Here is a 19,130-nt window from a genome sequence, read left to right on the forward strand (position 1 = left end):
AAAAATAATAAATACTCTTTTTTTGCAGGTAGAAAAATGTGCATTTATTATTTTTTTTGCAGGAGCCTGTAAAGCATTGCACTAGGAATCAGCAGATCAGTGGTGCCATGCAGGTCCCCTGCAGACTTGTCAGTATATCTGCTTGCCCGTACGGGATGTACGGGTATACAGATATACTGAAAGGAAGAATCAATTAACTACCACGGTGCTCCACAGCGCTGTGGTAATTCATTGAGAACTACGAGCAGACAGCCGCTAAGACTATAAGGACTTGTAGTTCATTCATTCACAGAACTCTGTGAATGAATGATGTGGCCATGTGGGCGGAGCTCCTCACGGCAACACTTTTAAAAAGTGATAGCTTGTATGGGGTACTTCTCCCTGTACTGCTGTTACAAAGGGGGGGTGGAATCAGCAGCGGCTGGGTGGAACATGTAACATGTTCCCAAAGGAGAACTCATCCTTTAATACAAAAAGGTCAGTTGTTCAATTAATGAAGGAACGTCTATGGTGACTGCCGCTAATGGAAAATGTTTAAGGGAACTTATAGCAGTCCTCTGACTGATCTGGCCCTCGTTCAGCTGCTTTCTTATTTGTCTCCCAACTCTGGGAAGTCCCCAGGTTTGGCATCTCCTGTGGAAGACTCAATTTCTGTTGCTAATCTCAGTCTGCCTACTCACATTCATTGCTAATGAAGTGAACTTGTGGGATGTGCAACTTAGTAACTACCCAGTCCACAACTTTCAACATGTGGCACTCCTTACAATTCAAACCCCAGAAAAGCCAGTGCCTTTGACTGGTGACACTTGAACCAGTGCTCATCAAACGGGTTTACCGCCTAGCTAGCAGTAGACTCATTGCTGGCTTTCCTACAGTCCCTTCTTGCACTAGATTTTATGAACAACCTTCAAACAATTAGTGTCCAGTTGTGATGCACGGTTTTAAAATAAACTGTGACTGGAAGTCTGTATAGTGAAAGAAGATCACACATATATAAAATCAGAAGACATCTGGTGAACAGCTGGAAAAAGAGAATGGAATCAGACACAGCCTGATAGATGTAGTACTACACACATCAATGCATTATCCACACTTTTGCAGTAAAACTAAACAAATAAATAGCATTACCTTATCTACCATCAGTAAATTTTCAATTGTTTCTCCATTTTCACATGTGATGTTGCCAGTTTCTTTAACAGCATGTGGTAAAACATTCCTAACTTCTTGAGCAATTATACCTAAAATATAGAAATATTTATTATTTTTTGCAAGGTAGCATTGGTTTTACCAATATGGTTGTGCCATTATATAGCTTGGTGAACTACTAGACCACAAAGACTTTTAAAACACTTGGCTAAACTACACGGGTATTCTTAGTCTTCTGCTTGTAAGTGATTTAACCACATGCTGCCAATCACCTCACTAATTTCAACTGCAAATCAGGTGATTGCAAACAAGATTGTTTAGTGGCATGGGATTAAAATTGCCAGTGTAGCCAGTTGGCATCTTAAAGCTAAGATACACCACTGCACGGCGAAACCAGTTGATGGACGAAGCCATCTGAGTGTTTTGGTACACACCCAGGGGTGGACTGACAACTCATGGGGCCCCCGGGCAATAGGGGATCATGGGGCCCCTGTGTTCCTGTCCAAACTCAAAAAAGCCTATGAAAAAGGTACCAGGGGCATCTCATGGGGCCCCCTACTGACCCAGGGCCCTCAGGCAGTGCCCGAGTTTCCAAATGGTCAGTCCGCCCCTGTACACACCATACATGGGACTTCTCCCCTTCAGGGTGAGGTGAACTGTGCACGTAGCAGCACAAGGACGACAGATATCACAGGATTATCCTTACATACAGGCAACCATGCACTTCATATGAAAGTTTCTATGAACCCACAGCTCAGTAACTGCCAGCTCCTGCAGAGATGCAACTTACTGGTATCTGCTGACATGTACACCGATCTCTGAGCGAGTTGCTGACATGTAAGTGTCCACTGACAAGGCACTTTGAATAAGTACACCTTATGTGAACCTTATTAATATGGCCACACGACACAACAGTGAATGTATGTTCACTTCACATACTGACCAGCAGCTTTATCATTAGGCAACAATGGTTATCATCGGCTGTGTGGCCCCACATGATACTACCTGTCATAGGACAAGAATTACACCCTAAGCGGGTTCCATTCATTCTGCCTATGGACAGTGCTGCGGACTTCTGTGTTCATATACCTGTCATGGGCAAGCCTTAACTGTTAACTCTTGGGCACTAGTCACCAAGTCTATAGGATCACACATTCCCATGACAGAAGCACTCAATTATGAGCACATACCCATTGTGGTATACGATTTGAAGTGCAGTCCATGATCTCCTAGGGATGTTTTACCTGGCTGAAATTGATAATACCCATATCTTCTGGCATATAGACTGTCCTTGTAATAGATAGACCATTTACGTGTTAATATTTATGCACATTGGTGACCTACTTACAATTTCATGAGCCATGTGTCCTCATAATCCACCCATGTCTATGCCCTAGTGATACCTATATACCCACAGGATTTACTCTACCAAGTGGGCACGTTGTTTATGGACAACTGAGAAGGGTGATTATAGAGAAGGCTCTTATTCGCTGAACAGCACAAACCTAAGCACTACTAAAGCCCATGTTACCCTGTTATTGGTTCTTACCCGAGACCCTTTACAGTTGATACAGTCAAATGGGCAGGAGGGAGGAGTTTCAAAAAGGGACGGGTTAACTCCTATGGTTCTAAATTGGTGCTGCTAGTCGTGGCTCTTTCAAACTCCAATAGATACAGAGGCCTGATTAGGCCTAAAGCAACATATGATCACTTACCTCTTTTGGTCTAAAGCGTGCAATCACTTATTAGTGGTTAATGTGACAGATATACCAACTGGGGGAGTTCCCTAACCACATGATAACTGTATACACCACACATTAGGTCTGTGTTTATTGGATCTGTGGTGAGGCAGATTTTATGTGGCTTGCATGTGTATGTATGTATTTTAATTTGACACTTTTTAGCTGTCTCTTTGTAATATGATCATTCAAGAGGTTATGTGATTTATACTTTTTTGTCCTATTTGTACTACTATTTTTATGTTTTTGTAGACTAATAAAGTTTGTTTTTTTAACATATCCATCAGGTGTACTAGAGCTTTTGCCACATCCGTTGCCTGAAGTAACCACTGTATGCCTTTGGCATCTATACCAAAGTCTTTTTGTAGTGATTTAACCACATGCTGATAGTCACCTCATTCATTTCAACTGAAGATTAAATGACTACAAACAAAATATTGTTTAGTGGCATGGGATTAAAATTGCCAGTGTAGTTTAGACAAATGACATCCAACAGTACAAAATCAGGCATATGGATTATAAACAGAAAACAAATCAGAACAGTTCTTACTCTCCTTAGGAGTAGACATCCTACAAGAATAAATTCACACAGTACAATCATCAAAAAACCTTTTGGTTAGAGAATGATAGTTTAGAATTATAGTTGAACGGTACTTTTGTTTATCCTTACTGCACCAGGACCCATCTCTGCACTTCCAAAATATTTGCAAGAAATGAAAATGGTGCAAACAGTTCACTATTTCTTTTCTACTTACTCCCAGGGATAATCTGGGGGAATAGTCATTGGACAGGTTATAAAATAATGTTTATTAATTATCTTTTAATTTGCTGGTGTCACATGTGTTTGTGTTACCTCCTAACCTAGCCTCCTAGCCTCTGTAGGCCCCTAAACATGCAAAGATGCCTAATGTTATGGAAATAACAGATATCTGAAGGCAGTCATGCTGTGTTTGCATGTCCAACTACCCTCTAATGAGTTTTTCAAAATATTCAGGCCTCTCTTTAAATATATTATTGCATACTAGAAAATATATTAATTCATTAATGTATTCTTGATCTATCATGTGAACAACTACTGAGGAAGCCCCTGTAATTAAAGAAAATGCTGCCCACCTTCAAGACCAATTGGATGATCCTTACCACTTCTGAAACATTTCTGATTTTTCTAATCTCTTAGAAATGACACAACCATTGGTTAGAACAGTGGCTGTGTCAGGGGTGCTCAACTCGTGACATGCGGGCCACTGCCTTAGGTGCACTGAGCGATATACTTCAATTATATCCTGCAGGTTTAATTTGCTTTCTGAAAGCACACCAAACTCTTGAATGAAGGAGTTTTGGTGCACTTTCAGAAAGTGCACCACACCCGCAAGCTATAATAGAAGTCTATGGCAAAACGCAGGAAAGATGCAGGTGCACTGCGCTGCACCCATGGTGCAGGTAAACCACAGCTCATCAGTGTAAAAGCAGCCTCATATGGGGGCTCAGGACAGTAAGGGCTCATCTACATTTGCAGTTTGTGGGGGGGGGGGGCAGTAAAACCCTAGTTGAGATGTGTTTTTACCAGCAAACCACTATTAGTGTAGCATCAGGGGTCACAATGGGGACCCTGCCCCATGCTCCAGGGGGCCCATGCAGTCTCTCTGTCACATTCGGTTTTAGAATTGGACAGGAGGGGCAGCATATACAGCAACCGATCCTCTCCATTTTCCTCCTGCAACCGCTGAAAAAAAGCTTCTCCTCCTCTCCCTCCCACTGTAATTCAACAGCTGCAGGATGAAAATGTTCATTATGCTATTCAAAATTTTAAATTTTGAACCATTTCATTGCACGTAACCGGTTACTAAATAACTTAATTGGCCCTCGCTAGTTAAAAGATTGAGCACCCCTGAGCTAAGTAGTTAGCACCTCCACTTATCAGCACTAGGGTCATTATTTTGTATCCCAACCACTGCACTACCTGCATGGCGTTTGCTTGTTCTCCCTGAGCCTATGTGGGTTTCCTATGGGTACTCTGGTTTCCTCCCACACCCCAAAGACAGGCTTGTAGGTTAATTGACTCCTATCTAAATTGGCCCTAAATAAGATGTATTTGTATGAATGCGAGTTAGGGACCATGTATATGTGAAACGCTACGTAAATTGACAGCGCCATATAACTACCTGTAATAAATAAAATAAATAATGTATCCAGTGTCATTATTGCAGACTAAAATTCTGCTACCAACACCAAAATTTCATCCCAACTGTAAAGCATGGTAGAGTGAAAAGGTATTGTGGCTGCCTCTGATCCTAAATAGAACACAGAATACACAGCATTCTTTGAGTGGCCAAGGGGAAAGGGGGTGGATGAATAACACTAGCGTTAACATGTATGAGAGCTGCAGTTCTCATATCCACAGTGGACCAGAACTACAGCAGAAGCTGTAATATCCAATATGAAGAAAAGTATACATTTTATAGTACAGAACAACAATCCAGATGTGGCATACATCCCAGAAGAGGTAACTTTTTTTTTTTAATCACACCAGAAATTAAAAAAGCTTTCTGTCTTGAGTTTTGCTTTAGGGAAAAGCAAAGGGCTGAATTACCTGTTTCATGAAGCGTATCTATTCCCATAGCTGTTGCAAATTCAGGTTTATAGTCATACTCCACCAGCCTCATCTGAGCTATTCTTTTGAGCTGTTCCACTGTGTCAACCTGAATAGGAAAAAAAAAATACAATGTTCGTATTTCTCTAGGGCATTTATGGATGATCCTGCACACAGTCCAAGGTTCCAAAAATGTATTTCTCTATACAAAGGCATGTCATTAGTACCCTTTTTAGGGTTGAAACATGTTAGTAGGTGCAGGCTTTTAGCTTTATGCCTTTGCTTGGCTAAATAAAAAAAAAAATTGGAACCTTGGGACTGTGTGTGGGATCATCTATAATTTATTTGCATCTTAGGCCATGTAAATCTCAGCACCAATGATCTCCCTCATAACAGAGAACAATGGAGATGGAGCAGGTATACTTTTGGCCTATCCATACTTACCATATTTCTGTTTACAAAATTTAGAGTAAAATGTTGGGCAACACTTTTTTTTTTTTTTTACGTTCAAATAAAGTAGAAAAGGGTTATACCATCTGTCAGCTCCTTATTTATACCCATTCTGGTGTCTTCATTGAGGGGGTTTTCCTTCACTTCCTGTCCCCATGATGAATGTCAAAGGAAGTCAAAAGCAACACTAAACTTTTAGAAGGGTGGGTAGAAATCACGTTTTTAATGATGCAAGTATCTTTTGGGCTATGCGTTTGAATTGATGCACACACTAGGGGGGGTGGGGCATTAATCAAGGGTTTAATATCACTTTAATATGACAAAGTGTAGTGTTCCTAGTTTCCTATATTCAAATCCAGAACTGCCAGTTACACACCTTCACTTTGGTCTACCTGTAATAATTGTCAAACGTAATTAAATACTACACAGAATTTCCAACATACCAACACTGTGAAAAGAACTACAATTTTGTACAGATTCAAATCTCTTCAATTCTAGAGAATTCAATTACTCATTGTATTGGTGCCAGAAGGACACCAGAATAAAAATAGAAAGATTTTTTTAGCACAGTTTTGAGAAAACCCATATATATTCTTGTTCTGATGTGTCCGAAGAAGGCCCCGTCATGTCACTGCTTTGGTTTTGTTCTACAGTAATGTCCATTAGAAAGGCACAGCAGTTTCTTGGGGCTTACCTCCTGGATGTTCCTCTTTGCTCGACTGTCAGATGGATGCATGACTGTCCCCATCACTTTCACATTGCCACAGACAACCAATGCTTCATCAGGTGTGTCAGTGTTAATTCCTACCCGACCATGAGACACCACTGCCTCTGGGACATGTCCTCGTTGCCACAGAACTTCATTATCATTCTCAAACTGCCCAGGGTTCGATGCCTAAATAATGTTAAGGTCCAATAGGTACAATATCAAACACTTCCAGGAACAGGTGCTTCACAGACAAAAATTATGTTCACAATAAATACTAAACATGTTACCTGCATTACAATTACTATAGTCAAACATGATCCTAAAAAAAAGTAAACACGATTTTTGACTTCTCATAAAATCCTTTTCATTAAGAGACGCAAGGTAAAAGAAATTCTGAGACACTGGGACACCCAAAAGCAGTCCACCTGGCAACACAGCATACAGAATACTAACACAGGCATTTGTAAACCACAATAATGGGTCTTAATAATGCTTACAGAGCCACCTGAAGAGTTGGCTTCAGGACTGAGCATTCGCTTGGTGAAATCTAACGAATGTGTGAACAGCAGACCAAGTTAACACCTGATTTCATTTGCAAATCAGAGAAACAGTTGATGCTGAAAATTCCATGAAGCGCTAAGGCTTAGGCTGGCCATACATTATACAATTTTCTGTCCAATTTCTGCCTAATTTCCTTTAGATTTACCTTCAACTATGTAGTGCAAGGGTCTGCCTAATTGGATACAACTGAAAGTGTTGTTTCGGTTTGACTTCATATTATATGGTTTTAGGTAAATCTAAAGCAAAATTCTCAAGAAAATTGTATAATGTATGGCCAGCCTTAGTTTACACTTGGTTTACACGGTAGGTAAAAACGTGTAGTTGAGACACATTTTCACTGACTCTCAACCAATCCTCCAAAGCTGCAATGACAGACCTTTGGGGTATACACCAAAAGTGTATCCCTGCTGTCATGTTTGGGGGGGCAGTACCACCTGCTGAACATGACCCACTCAAGCGAATGGGGCCACACAACAGCCACCCTGCAACCACATGCAGTGCACACAATTATGTTGTGGTTGTGCGGGTTTGAAGGGGCTAAAATAGATGGTAGAGAGGTCATAGAAGGCCTCCTCACCACCTGCCAGGCCCCCTCTAAAGAGTGAGCCATGTGGATTGCTCTTCAGAGGGCTAAACAACTGTAAATGAGCCCTGACTGATCTAGAGAAGCATGCTTTGACAGGAAAGAAAGGAACCCTGTACTTGAGTCTATAGGCTTAACTAGTGAGCTAAGAAATCCACCTAGAGATGGTGGAACAAAAAACAGACTATCCCTTATGAAGACCCTCAAGAATGATGAAAAGAGAGATGGGAGAACAATGTCTTGATTGAGGTAAAAGAAAGAAACCACCTTGGGAAGAAAAGACACCTGAGGCCTCAAGACAACCTCAACTCTGTGTAGCACAAGAAAGTGTTCTTTACAGATGAATGCCTCCAAGTCAGAAACCATGATGAAATCTATTGAGTAACTGGGTGACGTACAGGGGGAAAAACATAAATGACATCCTGTACAAAGAAGTAAGAGGCAGGCTGTCTCTGAAAGAGAATTGCCAGGGCTGAAATTTGACCCTTGATGGTACCAGAGGCCAGACAGGAGAAAAGACGGGGCTGTTCCTATAAAGTACTTACTGTGATGGACGCGCCTCGCACCCTGAGAAATATGTTTTCCGGGTGCAGTAGCAGGCTTTGCAAGGTAATTTCCTAACTTTGAGGAGTATAGGGATAGCAGAATATAGCGAAACCCTGTCTTTCAGGACCTGGACTTTAACAGCTTGGCCATTAAAGCCAGTAACTGAGAGATTTGGGAGAGCCCATGGGGAATCTGCCAGGATTCTTATAAGGTCTGAGTACCATATCTGCTAAGGCCAGTTTGGTGCAAAGAGTATCACTGAAATGCCCTTCACCTCAATCCCATGGAGCAGAGGAGAAAAGCATTTCAGAGGAAGAAAATCATATAGATCAGGCTGAACAGATCCCACTGAGTCACAAGAGCATTTACTGCCCTAGTTACAGGACTCGTGGGCCTGGAGACACATTTTCTCAGTTTGTTGTTTAATCTGGAACTAGGAAGGCCACCATCCAATGTTCCCCACCTGCAACAGCAGTCTTGAAACATTTTTGAGTAATAAGAACATTCTTCTCTGGCAACCACGTCCCTTACACAGAGGGGGTATCCAGGACCCCTCTCTAGTCCATCAGGCTGGCATCTGTTGAAAGAACCTTTAAAACTAATGGGGGCAAGAAATTCCACAACTCCAGGGCTGGATTCATGAGCCACCAGGAAAAGGCCGTACTCATCTTGGGTTTCAGGCATATGTGATTGTTGAAGTAATGCGCCTTTGTGTTCCATGCAGCAAGAATGTCTGGGGTGGAATTGGATATACGAAAGTGTCTCAAAGAAAGTGACCATTAAGCCTACAACCATCTTGGCAGAAGGTGGAATGGCTCCTTGACTGCAGAATCTGAACATGGGATGGCAGATTGAGGAGCTTTTCTTCTAGAAGAAAAGCATCCTGAAACCTAGATACTCCAAGCGATGAGCTGGTTCCAGCACTGACTTCTGTAGGTTCAGGATCCATGCAAACCACTTGTTTGGACAGTTGGTCAGACATTGACTGACAGAGTCTGTGCTGACTGTTCCCTCAGTAGAAGGTCTCACTATGGGAATGCCCTAAGTGCGGAGCAGAACAAGTACGGGGACTAGCACCTTGGTGTCCACGACAAAATGCAGGCGTTATTGAAGTGTTGGAAAGATGGGGACAAGTAAGCATCCTTGAAAGTCCCCAAATGGAAGAAAGCAATTTCTGACCTTGTAGATTACATACAGAATGATTGTACCAAAAGGTTGTAGAACCTTTAGATAGAGTGTGGGGTAAATGTCCCCTTTTGCTTTGGAAACAGTGAACAGATTTAAGTTGAAACCCTGAAATCTTTCGTGCTCTGGAGGGGCTGTGCCAGAGAAGCGCAGAGGTTTGCTAGTTTTTCCAGAGACACACATATATTAGGTCAATGATATCATAAGTATCCCCGTCCCTTTGTTCACATGCAGCTGCGGAGTGGGGAATGCCCGCAGTTTATTGGGCGGGAGTAACCGTTCCCTTCTGAGTTCAGCAAGAACCCAAGTTCAAACCACACTTGTGCTCATCTTAAGTTGCAAGCCAGGCTCCATTAAGGAGAATAAGGCTTTGGAAAGGCTTCTAATCTTTTATCCACAGGATATTTAAACACTAGGACTTTCCTCTACATTAACCGTTAGTCTTGTAAGGCAGGAAATGGCCCATTGGCTATCAGTGTCAAGTCCGCTACACTGGAGCAGTTAGTGGATTTCAAGTTGGAAAGGCCTGCAGTACCACTACTCTTGTGGTTTTGATTCTCCATATTATTAGTATATAAGTGAGGAAATTCCCAATAATGGGCACGCACAAACCAAATGCTGAAGCAGGAAGGGTTAATAGCTATCTGTGGTCAAGTCATTGCAAGGCTGCAGCAAGGATGATAGATCTTGGATGTTGCAAAGACAGGGCTGGATCTCACAAGCAGAGCGTGTGAGAAATAGAGGAAGTGTGCAATATTAAAAATTTTTGCGGTACCAGCATAGAGTGTCTGTGACACAAAATATGTTGCAGTACACAGCCATTAATTAAATGTAGAAATACAGTCTGTATGGGTGCCAGGCACCACTTTTATCAAGGACAAGTCCTGTTATTTACCAAGTGGCAGCCTAGATAGCCAGCAGAATTCGAGGCGGGGTAATATGCATATACCAGATAGTCAGCACCCTTCTAGGGTGTAAAATCCTGAGGGAGTCTTCAGAAACTTTGGATTCCACCAGATGGGTGTATTGCAGCCCTGGAACTGTACACAAAGTGTCTGGAGAGTGCCACAGCATAGCCCAGTGCCTGAAGGTCACATTACAATCCGGCCCTTTGTGTTCCTCACAGTGATTGGAGTGGGAGGAGTTATACCTGGTGATCTTACAAATTGTTGTTTGCAAGTATCCAATCTCTCGGATCCACAGTATAACCCATTATCTCAGAATTATTTCTATCCTGTGTGCCTTAAAGTTTTAGCCCACCTTTTTCAGAAAAAATAGGCTCGGACAGTTCAGCATCGCCTGAGGTAAGTGTTCAGTGGAGACCGGGGGTGGAGAGGGCGTATAGTGTTAGTTCACCTTTTCATTTTTTTCTGAAAAGGTAAACTAATACTTTAATGAACAATCAGAAAACATATATTTTCTGAAAACAGAAACCGTATAGAAAATATTGGTGCCAGTTGCCATTTTTTATGTCACACAATAATTGTTTTACTCTTTTTCAAATATATATTTGCAGTTTAAAAAAACACTCAAATGAATTTTAGTGCACATAAACACAATAGAATACCAAATTGTTGGTAAAATATAAAAAAAAAAATTTGACTGCAACAAGTAAATAGATACAAAATTTGTCAAGCCTTAAATTTATGGTATCCAAAATTATCAGTATGCAATGCTTTAAAAACCTATAAGCCCATCAGTTAGAATTATTGCTCTCATTCCAGCATGTGCAGTGATACCAAACATGCTTTTTTGCCTTTCCACCTGAAGACTGCCCTATGGCAGTTTTAATGCTACAGGGCTGCCCTCCTGTGCAAAATCACGTGTATATATACGCAATTTTGCACGTGCATGCCGGCACCAGCCAATCGTCAGGCAGGACAAAGAAAAAAGCTCTGCCTATGTAAACAAGGCAGAGCTCTGTTCTGACAGGGAGGGAAGTGAAGGATTGCGTGACCTTGCAAGGCTGGGAAAACGATTCTTCACTTCCCCCAGTAACAGCACCACCTAGTGTACACCAAACACATAGCTAGGCACACAGTTAACCCTTTGACTACCCTAGATGTTAACTCTTTCCCAACCAGTATCAGTGCAATAATCAGTGCATATTTTTAGCACGGATCACTGTATTAGTGTCACTCGCTCCCACAAAGTGTCAACAAATGTGAAAATGTCCGCCGCAATATCGCAGTCCCGCTACAAGTCACTGATCACCATCATTACTAGTATAAACATAAATAAAAAAAATTCCACTATACTTCCCATATTTTGTAGACGCTATAACGTTTGCACAAACTAATCAATATACACTTATTGGGATTTTTTTTTTTTTCCAAAAACATGAAGCAGAACACATTTTGGCCTAAATTTATGAAGAAATTCGATTTTCAAATTTTTTTTATTGGATATGTTTTTATAGTAGAAAAAAATGCTGTTTTTTTTTCAAAAATGTAGGTCTATTTTTTTTTGTTTATAGCGCACAAAGTAAACACTGCAAAAGTGAAAAAATACCACCAAAAAGAAAGCTCTATTTGTGGGATAAAAAAACATTTCATTTATGTACAGCGTTGCATGACCGCGCAATTGTCAGTTAAAATAACGCAGAGCCATACTGTAAAAAATGGCCTTGTCAGGAAGAGGGGTAAATCTCCCGGAGGGCAAGATTTCAACAACTGTTGATCTAAGATTTCAGCCTGTGCACTGTTTGCCAGGACTTACAGACGTGCACTGTAAGAAGTGGACCAGACTGGCCATTGGGCACACCAGGCATTTGCCAGGCCACAGGGCTGGCTAATGCAAGCGTCCCCAATCCCCGGGCCATGGACCGGTTGGTAACTTGATGACTGCGGCAACGATGGTCCAGACAGGGCTAACGCAGACTGCAGTCGCTGCTCACCTCCCACTATGTGCATATGCCTGTCTCTCCTCCCGATTCTCCCACCCTGCAGGGGGTGGGAGGAGCGGGAGGTCTGCGCAGACAGTGGGAGTATTTTCATATTAACAAGAGGTTAATCACCCACTTGTTAACATGAGCATGATCTGCAACTCCTCCCACCCCCTGCCCTGCTGATAGGATGACATCGTTGGTGGGGTGGGAGACCCTGGAGAGGACACACAGGCTGTATCCAGCCTCTGCCCTGCCAAAGGTAGGACTGTGCAGGCGAGGCAGAGCGTAAAAGAGGGCACCGTGATTAGCAAGTAAAGAAAAGGGGGGGCATGACTGCAAGGAGCACTGTGATGGGGGGCTGCGATTGCTAGGGGCACTGTGATAAAAGGGGACTGCACTGTAAAGGGGCACTGCAATCATTACACTACCCCTTTACAGTTCAGTCCTCCTTATATCACTGTCTTTTCCTGTCAGTGCGTATCTGCCTGTCCAAACAAGGTACAGACAGACAGATACACTGACATTTCTGCAGGAGTCCTGCATGGCACTCGCAATCTGCTGATTGCGGATGCAACGCTTTCTAGGCTCCAAGTAAAAAAAATAAATGCACATTACTTTTTAACTACCAAAAGAGGTACATTTATTTATTTAAAGGTGAATTTATCCTTTAAAGTATCTTAGCAGAGATCACACAGCCTATCAGTATCATAAATTCCATTGAAACAGGGAAGCAGGGCCTTAGGTTAGCTAATGGGATCTGGCAGGTTTGCTCATATAGGCTATAGTCTGCCATAAATTGCTAATGACTACTTTAAAAGATGTGTGTTAAACATTTTAGTTATTGACGCACTCTAGACCAGATAAGTACATCTGTTAGCTGGTATCAGGCATGCAATAAAAGCTTAAGAGGCCTGAATACTCGTAGTAAATGATCATCATAAAGCATTAAGACCAATACACAGTTAGGTCTGGCTCTCTGTGACTCTTAGCTGCCCTTCTGAAACAGCCCAGTTCTCCAAATATATCTAATTTTCAAAACTCTGGCTATATCTTTATAGAACACATCCAGTATAATGAAATAACAATGATTTTAAAACTAAACAGTGCCATCTTACAAGGTGTGGCAAGATAGTGGGGCACAATACTCTGAGGAATCTAGACAAAAGAGAGACCTCGTGATTAGCCTCCATCAACTCAGGACTTAATTCTGTTTAATAATTCAGGTTGCTTACCTGAATGTACAATATGGTAATTCAGAAATATGGCTATATTTATGAAACTGACATTGTGGGAGGGTCTGCTGTAATATTATAAAAAAAATTTCAGAACCGTAGGTTTTTGCAATATTGCCAGACATTATACTCTACCCGGGGGGAATGACACCTCAGACCTTGGTGCTTATCTGGACCAGAATGCATTCCCCACTCTTGACCCTGACACTAGTGCCAGACTCGAATAGGACACATCCCTTGAAGATGTGCAGGAAGCTATTGCCCAACTTCAGCCCGGTAAGGCCCCTGTGGAGGATAGGATTCCTGTGGAATTTTATTACTTATATCAGGACCTATTGGCTCCTAGGCTCACCATCTTTATTTGCCCAGTTCTCCTTCCTGGGTTCCCTATCAGAGTCTATGTCCGAAGCAGTACCTGTGTTGGTGCCCAAGCCAGGCAAGGATCCTGAAGATTGTGCCCCTTATCGGCCGATATCTTTGCTCAACGTGGGAGCAAAGATTTTGGCAAAAATGCTGACTGATTATCAAAGATTCTGGATGATCTTATCCATGTAGATCAGACTGGATTTATGCCTGGTAAGGGCACAAACATAAATCTTAGATGCCTTTTTGGCCACAACAATGGGGGCATGAGAGTCATTGCCTCTCTGGATGCCGAGAAGGCATTTGAATCCGTTGAATGGGGATACCTTTGGGAGGTGATGCCCATATTTGGATTTTAGTCTCAATTCCTTAGTTGGTTGAGCATGCTTTACTGGGCACCGCATGCTCACATATGCACCAACAAAAGGATCTCTTTCCCCTAAAGCAGGGCACTCGACAGGGCTGCCCTCTGTCTCCTTTCTTTTTTTCCCTGGCTCTGGAGCTGCTGGACATCTTGATTAAGCACTCCCATCTTGTCGAGGGGTTGGGGTTGATCCTTTGGAGGAAAAAATTTTGCTTTATGCGGACGATGTCCTTTTGTATCTGAATGATGTAAATTCCTCCCTGCGGGCTGTACTTGCTCTCTTCGACGGGTTTGTGCATTTTTTCAGGCATCCAGATGAACTGGTTGAAGTCTGTCCTGTTTCCTTTAGATCTTCGGGAGCGGGAGACAGCAGCGATTATTCCGCTGATGTGTGTCAATGAATTTAAGTATCTAGGCATAAGGGTTCAAGGGGATCCCACTAGTTTCTATGGCCTTAACTTACAACCATTGCTTTCACAGTTACGTGATAGATGCTCCTGCTGGGGAACTCTACCTCTGAACCTAATGGGCTGTATAAACCTTCTCAAAATGTCCTTTCCCCTTAAATTTAATTATATATTCTTAAATTGCCATGCCTAGATACCTGCCTCATTCTTTAAGGAAGTAGATTGTTTTGTCAGCACTTTCATCTGGGGAGGGAGTTCTCCCTCGTTTAGCGAAATCTATCTTATGTCTACCTGTGAAATGTGGAGGGTTGGCATTGCCTAATCTTCTGGCCTACTTTTGAGCTGCTATCTTGGTCTCAGTCTGTTGGTAGTTTATGAGTTCCCGGGATAATGCAGCTGTCTGTTTGGAGGCTGCTCTGTTGGTCTCGCTTACGGAGCTTAGGAACTTGGTGTATAGGGGCCCCGAGGCCTATGTTAGCCCTCTACATCCTACCAGGACAACCCTTAAGGTATGGGCGTCTGCCAGAAGATAATTTTTGAAACCCAATCACTGGTCACCATATCAGCCGCTATGGGGTGACCCCTCCCTATCACACTTTAGATCTATACTGGATCCCAATGGCATTAAGATGTTCCAGGATGTTATTCCCACCGGAGTTCTCTTACCCTACAGGGATCTACCTGTTAAATTTGGGCTACCCAGGTGGATGTATTTCCATTACATCAGTTGTGTCTTGCTGCTCGATTCAATTTCCCCCCAGAGCTGGCCATTGATCCCATTGAGGAGGTCATGAATCTTTGTCCAAGCCTCTTTCATCCCTTTACCTGGTGTTACTTAGCCTTGATTCCCCTAAGATTAAGAAGTTGTGGGAGGTGTGGAGGGCTGACATTCTTTCTCTGGACAGGGAAGACTGGGAGGATTGCTTTGAGGACAGCTCTAAACTTGCTGTCTCCTCTAGGGATAAACGAATACAAACCAAATGTTTACATAGGGTTTACTATACTCCCCAGAGATTGCACAGAATCTACCCTTAGAGAGCCCCTAACTGCTTGCACTGCCACTCACCTGTAGGTACATACTTCCACATGTTTTGGAGCTGCCCTAAGATAAAGCAGTTCTGGACAGATGTCTTTGAACTCATCAATATCTGTTTTCAACTGTCCCTTCCAATGTCTCCAAAGCTGACACTTTTGGGCATACAAGATGATGAGCAAAGACCTCGAAGCACTAAACTGTTTGCTTCCTATCTATTATACTATGATAAAAAAGCAATGCACCCTTTCCCCCTTCAGTAGCCTCATGGGAAAACTCAATTAACACTGTGTGGCCTATGTCTAAGCCAATATATCTTAATAGGAACTGTCCTAAGAAATATGATTTGGCTGGCGTGAACAACAGAATTAAAACTTTCTTCTTCCTCGTTCAATGCCTTGATATATCTGCAAATTAAATGTTCCCTAGCCTGGATTTGTACCTTCAGAGTCCCTTTGATCTTAAAGAACTGTCTTTGAGTACTTATTGACTATTTTTGACTTGACGGAACACTACTGTGACTTTCTGTTGCTGTGCATATGTGTACCATTCTGTCATATGCTGTACATGTACCATGAACTACCATTCTGGTTGCTTAAAAAAAACAAAAAAACAAACAAACAAATACTCCTAAATCCCACACCTTAACCCTTGTGATTGGGTGAGAGCAGGACTCTGACACCCTCTAGAACACAGGTGTTAAACTGGCGGCCCTCCAGTTGTTACCAAACTACAAGTCCCATGAGGCATTGCAAGACTGACAGTTACAAGCATGACTCCCAAAGATCAAGGCATGATGGGACTTGTAGTTTCGCAACAGCTGGAGGGCTGCCAGTTTGACATCCCTGCTCCAGAAGGTCCACAAAAACTGCTGCATCAGCAACCTGGAGCTAGTCTTTCTAGATCACAAGAGACATTTTTGAGAGAATGAGATCAGATCAATTTCATGGCAATGGGCTGAAATTTGCCAGAACCTGAAGAACCCAGGACTTTGTTTACCACTTGGCACCCGGCCAGAATACTGCTGGCAGGTGGCAGGTACAGGCTAGGCAACGTGCTGGCACGTCACCCAGCACATGCGCACTGGAGCGATTCTGTAACTGTCATTTGATTACATGCAAGCAAAACTGTCATGAATCAAAGCCGTTTATGACAGGCTGCTTATTATTGTGATGATGTGATTGGCCCACAGCTATCACAAGGTACCTGGCACCCTATACCATGTGTTTAGGTGTAGCCAATCACAGCATCACAATAGAAAGCAAGCTGTCATTAATGACAGTTAAAGCTATTGCTTATCCCAGTGATAATCACTGTTATAAACAAGAACAGTGTAAAAAAAAGAAAAGAAAATCCCTGTTAGTTGATCCCAGTGCCTATTGCTCTCAGTCTCCTGGCACTTAGATTGTTGTCCTGTAAGCTGGATCGGGCTCAGATAAGTATTATTGGGGGCTGCGGGGGGAGCTGCACACTGAAGGTTTTTTACCTTACTGCATAGAATGCATAGAATGCATGAAGATAAAAAACCTTCAGCCTTTATAACCACTTTAAACAATAACAAAGCAATGCTTATTTGAACGTAGATTGGATACTACCTTATATAATATTTTCTACATAATATTTTAAATTCAAGTATTGGCTGTACCTAAATATACATGGACATGTACGCTTACCCTTACAATGATCCTTTCAGAGACATGGGCCACCACCAGGAAGGACTCTTCATTACTTACAGCATATAGACTGACCACCAACATGAAGTACCTACATAAACAACATGGGGAACACATTAGGTCACCAACATACTTAAAGTGGTTCTAAAGCTAAACTTTTTTTGTTACCTTAATGTATTACCTGCATTAAGGTAGAAAAAAAACTTCCACTACTAGCTTCCCCCACCCCCTCTGTAAATACTTACCCGAGTCCTCTATCGATTCAGTGCTGTGCCCATTTGCAGCAGCGCTGGTTCTCTCTCTCTCTCTGCTCTACCAGGCAGTGGGAGTCATTGGCTTCTGCTTCTGTCAATCAACTCCTGTGAGGTGGGAGGTGGGGCCGAGTCTTGCTATGGGGACACACTCAGGAGAGGAGGAATGGAGAGGGTACCCCAGAAGAGGAGGTAAGAGGCAGCTCTGTGCAATATCATCTCATAGCACAAGTATAAGCCTCTTTTAAGTAAAATAAAATGAGCCTTTGGTATCACTTTAAACACAAGGTCATTTCATAGGGGGTTGCAACTTCAATCCATATTAGATGTTACAAGGCAAGCAGGAACACTTGAAAGCACAAAAAAAAACCTTTGTTTACATGAAGAAATATTTCTGCCATATCCAAGTCATTCAAGTTAAACTGAAATATGAATTTTACAAAATTAGAATGATTAAAGTGGAACTTTAGTCAGAAAATTAAGTCATGCTAGATCACTTCAGCCTGGCCCCTTTTGCAGGTATAGCTTTGTAAAACATTAAAAATAAGTGCCCATACTGTTTAAAATCCAGTAATACACTGTCTTGTCCTGCTCTGCACATGCCCAGTTGCTCTCAATTTTTAGGCACTGTGCCAAATTTGTAGAGGCCAATCTGCTGGCAGGCTAAAGATTACAGTGGAACTAAACCTATTGATTTAACAGTTTCAAAAAACAATTACATTCCCGGTACATGCCAGGAATGCTGTCACATGTGCTTGTGATCTCAAACAATCTGTCAAACATCAAATGACTAGTGTTAAAACTGATCATATGTACAGCTCCTTGGTAGTTGCAGATCAAATAGATGGCAGATTCCTTGGCTGTAAAGGATAGGAGGGTTTAGTTCTGCTTTAACTGCTGCTCAGGGCTCTGGGCTTCAACAAAATGGCAGCATCCAGTAAGAACAGGAACAATGCTGGAGGCAATTTACAGCACACACTAATTTTGGTAGGTTAATTATTAATGTGGAATGTACGTTCCTTGCTAAAGAACATTATTTTTTTAAAAGTTCAGCTTGAAACAGAAGTACGATATATGTATTTTTGTCATAAGAATGAAGACATTCAGCTGAAATGTCCATTTTTACCTCTGCTCTGGATTTGGTTTCCCTTTCTTTCTCATGTTGTTTGCTGTAGTTTCACTAAAATGTAACCTTCCCAGCGTTACTTTAGTGACCTGATCTGGGGGTAAATTTACCCTATAAAAGAAAAAGAACATTGCTTGATATACAGAAAAGGAATGGCAAACATTTGTATGGTTTATGTTAAAGCCCACCCCCAGCCAGAACTTTTCACTAGAACCTAGATCCCTTATTCAGGTATTATTATAGTCTGTAACTATTCTTTCCTTTCTCTCTCTGATAAAATATAAA

General features: G+C 42.0%; 1 protein-coding gene across 2 annotated transcripts in view; it reads right to left on the reverse strand.

Annotated features, from left to right (window-relative positions):
• Nucleotides 1-19,130, reverse strand: part of MYRFL (myelin regulatory factor like) — a 160,456-nt gene that overhangs the window by 75,837 nt on the left and 65,489 nt on the right. For both annotated transcript variants that reach the window (XM_089674114.1, XM_089674113.1), the window contains exons 9-13: nucleotides 18,846-18,956; nucleotides 17,469-17,559; nucleotides 6,620-6,820; nucleotides 5,476-5,584; nucleotides 1,129-1,238 (exon numbers count right to left, since the gene is read on the reverse strand). In XM_089674114.1, the coding sequence (XP_089530240.1) occupies nucleotides 1,129-1,238; nucleotides 5,476-5,584; nucleotides 6,620-6,820; nucleotides 17,469-17,559; nucleotides 18,846-18,956 (622 nt within the window). The remainder of the gene's footprint in view (nucleotides 1-1,128; nucleotides 1,239-5,475; nucleotides 5,585-6,619; nucleotides 6,821-17,468; nucleotides 17,560-18,845; nucleotides 18,957-19,130) is intronic.

Source organism: Staurois parvus, unplaced genomic scaffold (genome assembly GCF_062004578.1).
Source record: "Staurois parvus isolate SC_StPar_1 unplaced genomic scaffold, SC_StPar_1.0 ptg000147l, whole genome shotgun sequence".
In the NCBI taxonomy this organism is placed as follows: domain Eukaryota; kingdom Metazoa; phylum Chordata; class Amphibia; order Anura; family Ranidae; genus Staurois; species Staurois parvus.